At 57.4% G+C, this 12342-nt stretch overlaps 1 protein-coding gene across 2 annotated transcripts in view; it reads right to left on the bottom strand.

The window, feature by feature from the left end:
• The window catches only part of AP2A2 (adaptor related protein complex 2 subunit alpha 2), a 65257-nt gene that overhangs the window by 9172 nt on the left and 43743 nt on the right, over positions 1-12342 (bottom strand). Inside the window, exons 6-14 of one of the 2 annotated variants that reach the window (XM_060103218.1) lie at positions 11909-12010; positions 8208-8316; positions 6747-6897; positions 5704-5872; positions 4423-4560; positions 3334-3516; positions 2657-2754; positions 2035-2266; positions 1751-1924 (exon numbers count right to left, since the gene is read on the bottom strand). In XM_060103218.1, coding sequence (XP_059959201.1) covers positions 1751-1924; positions 2035-2266; positions 2657-2754; positions 3334-3516; positions 4423-4560; positions 5704-5872; positions 6747-6897; positions 8208-8316; positions 11909-12010 — 1356 coding nt within the window. The remainder of the gene's footprint in view (positions 1-1750; positions 1925-2034; positions 2267-2656; positions 2755-3333; positions 3517-4422; positions 4561-5703; positions 5873-6746; positions 6898-8207; positions 8317-11908; positions 12011-12342) is intronic. The other variant, XM_060103219.1, reaches the window with a different exon arrangement.

The following is a 12342-nucleotide window of genomic DNA, read 5'->3' as shown; positions in this document are numbered from 1 at the left end:
GCCAGCGAGGCCATCTTCGGGAGCTTGGCCACCCAAGGTTAGGAGCTGCTCCCAGGGGGCCCCAAGCCTGCTGTGGGTGACGTGAGAGAGGCCTCTGTCTGGGCCACAGAACCCACAGCCTGACGAGGTCACTGCACCTCTGCCACCTACTGCACAATGTCTCCACTGGTTCCCAAAGAACAGTGAAAACGCTTTTTAAAGTGGGAAAACTCTTCTGTCCCATTAAGTCAAACACAGACAGACAAAAGCAAGGCTGCTCTTTCGGGAGGCCCCGCTAAGACGCCTGCTCCCTCCCCAGGGCTCTACCCTGCAGCACTGGGACCCCCCACCGCTTTGCCGCCTCCCCCTCTTCTCAGGACTTGGGGAGACCCTCCCCCAGGAGCCGGCCTGGCACCCAGCTCTGCACAGGTGACACCTGCTCAAAGCGCTGAACACCATAGGGCGCAGGGCGGCTCTGGGCTCCTCCGCCAACCCAAAGCCCCAGGACGACTGGCAGCCTCCAGACACCCACCCTCAAGGCGCACAGACAAGCACCCCGAAGCCACAGCTGAGCTGAGCTCCCAGGAAGGCCACAAAGAAAATCACCTCCTGGCATGACCTGAAACCCTAAATAAAAGTCATTCTGGCCAATATCACACAAAGTAAAAGGCATCACAGGTTTTCTTGTAAAATCCAGACATCTCAACGCCACTTTGAGGCGGGGCCTCCCTTCTGAGTTTGAAGACAGGAGAAAGAAGACACCAGAAGAATCCCAGCCAGGAGCGACCCCAGCCTCTTTTCTGTCCTGCTGCTTCTGCCTCAACTCCCCAGTCCCATCAAGGCCTTACCCCTGCCCCAGCTCCATGAGCCGTGAGGACAAACGGGAACTCACATCCACAGGGCCACGAAGGGCGCCCCTGGAGAGAAGGCATCAGGGCTCAGGTGAGAGGTCCTGACTGTGACGGGGCCCCAAGTCAAGGGCCAGGCCAGGTCTGAGCACAGGCCTCACGGTGGGCCCGAGGCCCCGGGGCACACAAGGAGATATGGAGCCAGGCAAGTGGCCCCCGAAGGAGCACCAGGACTCGGATATGAGCACGCTCTGGATGAGCAAACCACCCGGGCCCCGGGCTGTCCACACGCGGGCACGCGCCACTGGTGGGGCCCGCCCTCACAGAGGCCGCCGGACAGGGTAAGCAGCACCGTCCACGGCGCTGGACCGGCGTCCTGGAGGGGAGACACAGCTCTCCCGGCTGCCTCCCGACGGGCCAAGCATAAAGCCCAAGGTCCTCGGGAGCCGCTCGCAGGGCCGCGGGGGCTGCTGCCCAGCAGGGCTAACGCACCTGCTCCCTGGGCTCCCTCCAGTGAGCCGAGAAAGGAAACACAACTCTCAAAACGGCATTTTCCCCGACGAACGTCAAAGGACATGTTCTCAGGGCATCGTGCGTGAACAGGATGCTCGCTCTAATGCGCTCACTAGTGAAAAACCTCTGAGGACAGCAGGAGGCAGGTCTGCTGGAAAGCAGCGAGGGGCGCAGGACTATACGGCAGTCGTGCAAGAGACGGGTGACCACGTCTTCTAAATCCAAAGCCGAGGGGAGACGTGGGAGCTGACCACGGACCCCAGACAACCATCCGACAGACACAGTCTGGCTGACAGACACAGGCGTCTGGGTCAGCCTGCCCCCCAACGACAACAGTCCAGGGTCACGGATCTCGGGGAGCAGGTGCCCCAGGAGCTCACGCAGGGTACGGCCCTCAGGAGGGGACCCACCGCAGCGCTGGTGCTGGCCGGGGCGGGCTCGGGGCCCCCGTTGACGTCGGCGCTCTTCTCCCGCTTGGCCTCCTCCAGGTCGGTCACCGTGCTGGGGCCCTTCTTCTTCTTGAGCTTGGCCAGGATAGAAGACTCACGTTCTGGAAACGGAGGCATCTCCTCCAGGACCGTCGCCTGGGGGGAAAGGAGCCCTAGGTCAGTGCAGCACAAAGCCCCATGGCCTCCGGCCCCCAGAAAGGGCAGCCAAGGCGAGGCGGGGAGGGGAACAGAGCAGCGTGGCGCACCAGGATGTCGGTGCTGGCGACAGTGCTGAGCCGCAGGTACTCGACGGCGCGCTGCTGCAGCTCCACATCAGCGTTCTTCAGCTGGCTGTCACTGCGCAGCACGTCCTGGATGGTGCCCTTCACCTCCGGGAAGAGGTTCACGAACTTGATGTAAGTGGACAGGAGGAGCGCCCTGGTGGGGACGCTGCACAGGTGGAACTTGGAGTGCAGCAGGTGGAACTGGGTCAGGGGGCTGGGGGGGCACACATGGGGCACAGCGTCACCTCCACGCCTCACGCCCTGCCTGGCCCACCCCGCCTGAGCCTGACTCCCGTGTGTCCCCGCAGGACGGGGAGTGAGCGTGGAGTGATGCGGGGAGATGAGCCCACACTCAGCCAGAACCTGCGCGTTCCAGCTCCAGGCCGAGTCCAGGCTCCCTCTGAACAGTGCTGGCCATCGGCCACGCCTCCTTTCCCCCCAGAATCCCCATGTTCTGTACAGTCAACCAGAGTGGACATGCCCTCGCCACGGGCTGTCCTGGGGAGCTCGGGACATCAGCTGGCCTCTACTAGGCCATCGGGTGAGAACCAGTGGGCACAGGCCCGGCACTGGACGTGGGACTCCCAGCCCCCGGGTGACTCACCTGGATCTCGGGTCTCCTGCTATCAAGTTCCCAAACTCCCCTAGGATGTAGCCACCGACTTTGACCAGGTTCTCATGGCACGCTGGGGCCTGCAGCGCCTACGGAAGAGCACGCGCGGTGAGCCTGGTGCCCAGGCAGAGAAGGCACCAGTAGCGCTCGGCCTCCGGAGAAAGCCACCGAGCCGCGTGACGAGCCGGGAGAGTGGACTCAGGCTGCCTTCCCGGGGAGCCTGCTCTGCACGCGGCCGCAGCCCCCAGCCTCCTGAGCCCCTCCCGAACGCACGCCCCGCCCCATCCTCTCTCCTGGCCACTTCGGCAGAGGGATCGGTAGCAGGGGAGCCCCACGGGCAGGGCCACGGCCGATCCCACCCCTGGAATGAGAGCTCCTCCCAAAAACTGCCGCTTGGGCCCTGGGCAGGGGTGGGGGCACACGGCCCTCACCGACGGAGACCGCGAACCCACCGTGGCGGCCCCACGCTTGCTCTCGGACACACAGAGGCCAGCCCGAGGCCCCAGCCCAGGCAGCTTGCTCAGGAGGCCGCTCGCTGACTGAGAGCCTCCCGCCCGGGGTCGCCGTGTTGAAATCACGGAGAGAGGGCAGTGAGACTCCAACAGAGGCAGGAGCAGTGCCGGAGCCTGGCCTGCGGGAAGGCTGGCAGGGGCGGGGCGGGGCCACACCTCAAACACCGTCTTGGCGGCGTAGCCCTGCACGTCGTCCCGGTTGATGACGATCTGGATGACGCGGTACCACACCTCCTCGCTCACGTAGTCTCCGGCGATGCGGATCAGGTTCAGGATGGTGTCCACGTACCACGTGTAGTCCACGGCATACTTCTCCGCCAGGATGGCGACCTTCAGCACCTGCAGGGCACGGCCACTCAGGGAGGGCCTCAGAAGGGCCTGAACCCACGCCAAAGCGACCCCCACTTCTCAAAGGAGCCCGTAAGTCTAAGGTTCCAGGAACAGACGTGGAAGGACGTGTCGAGGGAGAACAGGTGAGACGGGCACAGCTGTGGGAGGCACAGCGCGCCCCGCCCGCCCCGCCCACCCGGCCCGCAGCCCAGGCAGCCCTGCTGGCAAAGCGCCGCCCGCGCTTGCTGGGCCTCCTGCTCCAACAGCCCTTCTCGCCAGCTCCCCAGGGCACCTGCTCTGGGCTGTGGAAAGCAGGCCATTCACCTCCCCCGGGTACAGCCTCCTCCTGCACCGAGCCTGCCCTGAGCAGCATCGGCTGCAAACCTGGAGCCCGGCCCCCCGCGCTGCCGCCCTCACGCCCACCTTCCCCAGCATGACCTCCTGACCGTGCCCCAGAGCCCCCGTCCACCTGCTCTGCACACCCTCTGGCCTCCAAGTCGACCCTCCGTAACGACCCCAGAGCACCGTTCCAGAACACCCACCTCGTCACCACCCTCGAATTCGAGTCCTCCAAGCCCAGGGCTGGCCCCAAAGCTGGGCGCTGGGGGCCCCTCACTGCCACGCCGGCCTGTGTCCCCGCCGCGCCCACCCCCCACGCACGCCCTGCTCCCTCCTTGCTGAGCACCTGCCTCCCAGGACCTCGGCACAGAAGGGGGAGGGGGAGGAGGGGAGGGCCTCTGCAAAGTGATTCTGAAAGACTGGAAGGCTCCACAGAAAATGCTGATAAAAAAGCTAAAGCAAAGGACTCTTTCATCCAGTATGTAGTAGATTCTCAACAAAGGCTGTAAGGAAGTACTTCAGCTGAGACACACAAGCATCAGTGCGGGTGACGACACAGAGGCCGCCAGAACTCACAATCTCTTCTCGGATAGAGTAGTCGGCCGTCTCCAAGTAGCTCAGCATCTCGGCCACGATCTGCTGGGCGTTGCTGCGGTCGCACATGGCATAGAGGAGGTCCACGGCCCGCTGCCGCACGCTCACGTCCCGTTCCGTCTGGGGAACGAGCACAGAGCCAACAGCCACATGAAAGGAGCCTGGGCAGGGGACGGTGGCAGTCCGCTGTGACACATGCCCTCCCACGGTCCCGAGCTGGGTGGCTCAGGCACCACCACCTCCCCGCCGTCCCAATGCTCACTCGGAGCTCTCCCCACTCAGCACCCAAATCCAGGAGCCCAAGAACCCCTCACTTGCCACCCCACTGCCCCCCTCACTCCGGCACTCACACCCCGCGGCTCTGGACCAGCCAAGATCACGATCATGCTCCATCCCCAGGGAGTGGGTCAGAGGCCGCCTGCTGTGTGGTCACAGACCGCCCGCGTCGCCTGAGAGCCTGTCCCTGTGCTGGCTCCCAGCCCCACCCCAGACCCGCAGAAACAAGAGCACAGCTGCTCCCCAGCACAGGACAGCATGAGAGGCGCTGCCATGGGCCCAGCCACAGGCACGGCAAGAGCAAGTCTTTCTGATCCAGGCAGTGACTGAAAGAGATGCCAAAACCACCCAGGAGGAATTCGAAACACCAGAAAGCGAAATTCCAAACCTTTGTACGGCCTCTTGTTCAAAACACACACCAAAAATGTCTATTAAATACACGCAAACCCAAAGGAACAGGGTCAGACGTGTTCTCAGCAGTAAGCCCAGGACCAAGACAGTGGGTTCTGTAGCTTCCCCTCCTGCCTTCAGTTTTCTAACATGTAGGAACGCAGTGGATGTGGCTGTGTCTGACCCTGAGGAACCAACCCTCATTAGAGCAGAAGACCTCCGCTTGGCTCTTCCAGCTCTGGAATTTCAATTCCCTGAAACAAGCAAATATTCTTCTGCAAGGAGTGAGTTTTCTCGGAGACATGGACAAAGTAATGCATCCTTCTACCAAAAAGAACAGTTTCTGTTGATCCCAATTTTTATTGCGACTCTGCTCACGCGCCAGGCCCAGCGGGAGATGCCCCGTGTGGTCATGGTCTCTTGCGGGCAGAGCGCAGAACCGCCCAGGGACGCACGCAGCCCGCCAGATCGCCCGGGGCCTGAGCGCACGGCCCCAAGTGACCGCGGGACCCCACCGGTAGCTCACGAGTGACAGCATGAGTGACACAGGGACAAGGCGCCCCCGTGGCCAGGCAGCCCCCAGAAGAGCACACTTGCCTTCAGGGCATTGATGACCGTCTCGATGTGTGTCTTCACAGCCTCATGGGAGAACTCGGAGCTGGCCAGCGTGCACATGCTCTCCAGGGCCAGGTAGCGCAGGTTGGTCTCCCGGTGCTGCAGGAACTGGCCCAGCTGGTTACAGGCGCGGACCAGCAGGTTCGGCTCGCTGTGCGGACAGGAGGGGTGGGTGGGCAGGGGTCCCCCACTCAGCCTAGGCCGTGCCACGTTCACGGCCACCACGGCCTCCCGGGACGCAAGACCTGACGCTCACCCTAGTTGGTACCACACGAGGACCTGAGCCTTGTGTCCCCCAGAACACTTCTGAGTGCATGTGCAGAACCCCTGACTCCAGAGGGTCGAGGGCAGCTGAGACCCCGAGCCTCCACGCCAAGCTGGGGGGGCGGGGGCGGCAGAGGGACCCGGCTTTCACCAAGCCTCAGCCAGGGGTGGGCTCTCAACCACAGAACCCTCTTGGCCGACAGCCGGACGAAAGCTGCGACACCGAGAGACAGATGCACAGACAAAGATGATATAACAGAGGTTACTGGCTATTTAAGTACCGACTACATGAAACTCGGCGTAAGTCTCTGCTCGCTCTTTACTCTGCCCTCTGAACGGTTAACAAGGAAAGGAGGCCGCTCCGAGAGGGAGAGTCTTGTCACTGGTGCTCAACCCTGTGGACTGCAGAGCTCAGGCAACTGCACCCGGCGGAAGCGCTGCAGGAAGGCGGGGCCACAGGAGCACCCCCCACCCCCTCCCCTCCCCGTGCCACCTCCCCACGCTTTCCCACCACAGCCTCGGACCAACAAAGCCTACAGGACACACGTGCTCACGCCGCACTCCCAGGTGGCCCTGAGAGCAGCGGGTCGGGCAGGACGCCCAAGAGAAGCAGGGCAGCCGTGTGGGGGAAGCGAGACCACGGCAGTCACGCTCACGGCGTGCAGGGTCTGGAGCCAGAGTGCGCGCGGGGCAGCTCCCAGCACCGCGCCCTCAGGCCCGCCAGGGAGGGTGGCGCCGGGGACCAGGCCGCGGGGGCCCACCTGTCGTGGTGGATGATGAGGCTGATGGCCTCGAAGAGCACGGCGTTCTTGGCGTTGGAGTGCTGCACCTTCTTGGACTTGGGCGGCTCCTGGGCTTTGTTCAGAATCGTCTCCAGGCACTCGGTCAGGCGGCCTCGCACTGCAGGGTCTTCTGGGCAAGACAGACAGACGTTGGCCTGGCTCCCCTTGGCCCGCACGGCCGCCCCACCTGAGTCTTGGTACCCCTCATCTCACAACCCCAAAACGAAGGGCGAGGACCCCTACTAAAACCGTGTGGCTGCTTAAAATAAGAGGATTTGACAGCCAAGGTAAGTACACATACATTTTAACACAAATAACATAGCCAAGTTTTTGCTGAAACAGAGATTACATAAGTCAAGGAAAATAAAATCTCAGAGACGTGGACAAAACACATGATGTGAAAGTTTGAGGGAAGCGGGGGGCAAAAGGTTTTTTCCTCTACCTGCTGTTACCAATAGAAATAGAGAAAACACTCTGAAGAGCAATAAAATGAGAAAGAAAAATTTTAAGTTCTAGTCAAACCAGAAGAAAAGAAATAATGGACCAAAAAAAGACTAAGAAAGCAATACAACTACCAGAACTCCAGAAACTGTGGCAGCGCATCTAAGGCACCTGCCCCACCACCAGCTGCTCAGGGAGGGCGGGCCCTGGGCACCTGAGCAGACGGAGGGCAGGGCCCCCAAAGCCGCCCTGGGGTTGGGGGCAGGGGCCTGAAAGGAGGAGGAGGGTGATGAGATTCACCCCCATCGGGGGTCGGAGTCACCCCAGGTCTCGGAATAAAGGAGGCAGAGGTCAGTTCCACGGAGAGAACTACTGCCGCAGGGGAGATGGGGGCGGCCGGTGGGCGGGAGTGGGAGGCAACGGCGGGGTCCCGCTCCCACGCGAGGGCTCTGCCGCAGGGCATGCGGCTCACGCTTTAGTATAGAACAGACTCAGAATGGAAAGTTACTGGAATTTAACCAAGACATACCTTGTACAAACACAAATGAAGATCAAAATGTAAAGGTTACAACAACAAAACCATCTTTGTAGAGGCGATTTGGAAGTATTGAACACAAATTCTCTTGTGCATTCTTCAACCAGGAAATTCTCTTTCTAGATACCTACCATACTAGTCAAATGTAACGTTTTAGAATAAAACACGAACATAACATCCGTGATGTGTACTTTAAGGTCACACAGATTGTTAACAACTTAGGATGTCAGGTTTCAAACAGTTCCCAGAATTCTTCATAAAAGCAGAGATCACCCCGAGCCGTACCAAAATTGTGATTTCTCTACCAGCTGCTGGGGAAAGCCAAGAGCCATGGCAGCATCACAGAAAGACCCAGAGGACAAGAGCCAGCACCGGAGAGGACTTTACAGACAGCAAGCAAGAGACCTGACCCTAAAACGCTGCAGTAAACCCCTGCGGGGAGGCCTCTGCTGCGCGGCCGTCACCTGGGGGCGGGTAGCACTGCAGCAGCCTCAGGAGTTTGACTGACAGCCAGGGAGCCGGGACGAAGTAGTACGTGTAATCCTGGAGATCGGTGGAGGCCGACGTCACGATCTGCAAAACAGCACAGGGGGATGAGACACCGCGGGCAGGTGTGCTGAGAGCGTCTGAAGGGCAGGAGCACCGCCGCCGCGATGACGCCCCTCCCCCGCGGGACACAAACCCTGGGCACCCGACCCTGGAGAGCGCAACAGCGCCGCCGCCCTCGGTACAGAGTTCTCGGAGCCTAGACTGGGAAAGTGCATTAAACGCAGAAGGGAGGCCTTCGGTCCCCGGCCCTGCACCCACACTGGCCCTGCACCCACAACGCCCCGAGCACAGGCCCCACCGTGAGCTGCCCAGGCCCGAGAGCAAGCAGCCTCCCATCACGCTGCCACCCGCCTATCCCAGGCAGTCTGGGCAGGACGGACACCCCCTCAGCCTCCCGAACACGGGACTGTCCCTTAAGGCGGCACACGCCCCCCAACACGCAGCCCAGCACCTCCCCACGTCCTGCGTCTGGGAGCTCGGAGCGGCTACTGTCACAAAGCTCGCAGCGGCGAGCGACACTAGGTCGTGAGTGACCTGGGACGCGGCCACTCCTGCAGTGGGTGAACTCCAAGCCGTGTAAAGCACTGACGGGACCAGCAGAAGCGGGTGTGAGCGCACCAAGTGGAAGAAGGACCGCGCCACCGCGTGGACACAGCCGGCCAACAAAGGCTGCCTTTCGAACACGTCTCATGCAGCTAATGCCACACTTCGAGACAAACTTTCAGCTTTAAATGCACACAGTGAAACAAATACAGAAACAAAAGCATTGAAGAATTCATCTCAAGGGTTCGGAAAAAGACTAGCAAATTAACCCAAAGAAAGTAGAGAAAACAATAAACATATAAGCAGAAAGTAATAAGGTAGAAAAATCAAAATAGGACCAACAAAGTCAAAAGAAATTCTTACACACCTGATGAGATTAATCAAGCAAAAAATGAAAAGGGCAAATATCCAGCGTCAAAATGGAGAAGGGAGACCTCACTATGAAGCCGACACACAGAATAACTTCCGGCCAATATGTCTGAATGTTTACACAAGTTAGCAAATGTCAAGAATTGAATTTGAATTGAATGCATAATTAGAAGTTGTCTCACAAAGAAAACCCTTAATTCAAATGGCTTCACCAGTTAATCAATGATAAAAATGTTAGCAAAGATATAGAAAGGAATTTCCTTAATGTGGCAAAGAGAAGGAACACTGACAAAACCAGCCTACGTCGTCGTACTTAACAGTGAAACATCGTAGACCTTTCCTTCGAGAGTAGAAACAAGACACCAATTATCTCTCATATTCAACACTGCCAGTGGAGGTCCGGATTGGAGCCATAAAGCACAAACTATAAACAAACATGGACTGGGAAATGAAAAAAACTGTCATTGTCCACAGACCACAGACCACATGACGGAATACAAAGAAGACCCAAAGCAATCCACGTATAAATTACCAAAATTAATAGGTGAGTTTGGCAAAATTGCCAACATCAAGAGCAATATACAAAAAACAACTGTGCAAACCAGCATACACTATTGTATAATAACATTTTTAGGGTACCACTGAGAATAGCATTTTTTAAATAAAGTATATAAAGACAAGTCAGATAAAAAATAAAAGAACCGGGCTTCCCTGGTGGCGCAGTGGTTGAGAATCTGCCTGCCAATGCAGGGGACACGGGTTCGAGCCCTGGTCTGGGAAGATCCCACATGCCGTGGAGCAACTAAGCCCGTGAGCCACAATTACTGAGCCTGCGCGTCTGGAGCCTGTGCTCCGCAACAAGAGAGGCCGCGATGGTGAGAGGCCCGTGCACCGCGATGAAGAGTGGACCCCGCTTGCCACAACTAGAGAAAGCCCTCCCACAGAACCAAAGACCCAACACAGCCATAAATAAATAAAATTTTAAAAATAAATAAATAAAAGAACCTCTACTCGAGAAGTTGAAACATTTTTGACAGAAATTAAAGACTAAGTAAATGGAGAGAAACACCATGGTCATAGATTGAACATCTCAATACTACATAGATGTGAATTCTCCCAAAACTGACCTACAGATTAAAGGCAGCCCCAGTAGAATTCTGTTGAGTGGGGGAACACTGGCCCCACTAGACATCAAATTAACCCAAAGTCACACCACTGGTGCGAAGATGTACAGAGAAACCAACAGAGTGCAGCACAGACCCGGCCGCTGGTGTGGGACCAAGGGGCAGCGCAGAGCCTGCGGGGAGGAAGCAGCACTACACAGAGACACCTGTCCCAGGTGGATCATCAACCCGCACGCGAGCCCTCAGAATAGGGAACAACTTCAGACATTTAAGGACACGAAGGCATTAACCATACAGGAAAGGATTAGTAAGTCTGACTATATTAAAATGTGGGATTTCTGATCATAGAAGACTTCTTAAGAGACTGAAATGGCAACTTACAGAGCAGGACAAGATTTTTAAACACAGAGTAGGCTGAACCATACAAAGCTGGCATTTTTGTAGATCAATAATGGTTAAAAGTTGGCAATTTTGTTTGGTTCAACCCAATCTAACCAACAAAGTGCTCATATCTAAAATATATAAAGGGGACTTCCCTGGCGGTCCAGTGGATAAGACTCCTCACTTCCAGTGCTTCCACTGCAGGGGGCCCGGGTTCCATCCCTGGTCGGGAACTAAGATCCCACACGCCACATGGCGTGGCCAAAAAAATAAATAAATATAAATGTAAAAATAAATACAAGGGGCTTCCCTGGTGGCGCAGTGGTTGAGAGTCCGCCTGCCGATGCAGGGGACACGGGCTTGTGCCCCGGTCCAGGAAGATCCCACATGCCGCGGAGCGGCTGGGCCTGTGAGCCATGGCCGCTGAGCCTGCGCGTCCAGAGCCTGTGCTCCGCAACGGGAGAGGCCACAGCAGTGAGAGGCCCGCGTACCGCAAATAAATAAATAAATAAATACAAAATTAAGGTAGATTAACAAAATAAAATAAGAACTTCTACAAAACAACAAAAAAGACAACGCCATGAGAAGATGGGTGAAAGACTGAACAGGCTCTTCACAAAAGAAGGTATTCAAAAAGCTAGTAGACGTGCAATGCTGCCCCAGCTCGCAGATAATCAGGAAAGCGTAGACCAGATCACAACACGAGGTGGCCCCCGGCACTGGGCAGGGGGCAGGCCCATCACAGTCACCTCCAGGGGGACGGCTAAGTGCTGGACAAGATGAGGCACAGGCGGGTGGGGCACAGACGCTGCACGGCAGCAGGGATCAACCATCGGCACTCGAAACAATTCGCCAACTTCACATGTCGAGCAAAGCAAGCCAACCACAAAACAACATATGCTGTGTGATCTTGTCACACAAAATTTAAAGTGCAGAGCTGAATGCAGTTAGAGGACGCTCCCTCCCTGTAGCGGGGCCAGGGGCTGAGCTGCTCTGCTCTGTGCACTTTGCCGCGCGAACAGGGCATTTCTGACAAAAAGGTCGAAAGAAAAGCCAATCAGCTATGAACCAAGACACGTTTCCACCCCTGAACTTACAAACTGACACAAACATTTTGCATTCCAAAAAGTACATACATTAATTAAAGAAAATAATTAAGACCAAAACCCACCGAGTTCCGCTCCCCTCGACGGACTTACTCTGCTTAACCTGGAGACGGCCAGAGACACAGAGGTTTTAAACTCTTCCGGGTTCTTCTGTGCTAAGGTGGTGATGAGGCTGGCGGCGGCAGTCACCACGCCCTGAGAGGAGACACACACACATTTAGACACCAAAGCTCCTGACGACGCCCTCTCATTTTAAACTCCTTTTCTAAACAGAACTTTAAACTCAGAAGAACAAAGGCAGAGGCAGCCCAGGGCCACCTCGGGCCCACTCTGAATAGCTCTCAATGTGCTTAGAAAGCAAGGTGCACACATAGGTTGTTTTCCTGTTCTAGTGTCTCTCTGAAAACTGGGAAATCCAGCACCCCTCTAGCCCAGACCCTGCCTCAGTGAAGGCCAGCGTGGGGCCCCAAGCTCCACCCGCCCATCGCCTGCCTCTGCACTCGCTGCCCCGATCTAAATCATTCCGG

This window comes from Mesoplodon densirostris, chromosome 7 (assembly GCF_025265405.1).
Source record: "Mesoplodon densirostris isolate mMesDen1 chromosome 7, mMesDen1 primary haplotype, whole genome shotgun sequence".
Taxonomy (NCBI): domain Eukaryota; kingdom Metazoa; phylum Chordata; class Mammalia; order Artiodactyla; family Ziphiidae; genus Mesoplodon; species Mesoplodon densirostris.
The sequence above is the reverse complement of the archived record's forward strand: the minus strand, read 5'-3'. Positions and strand labels throughout refer to the sequence as shown.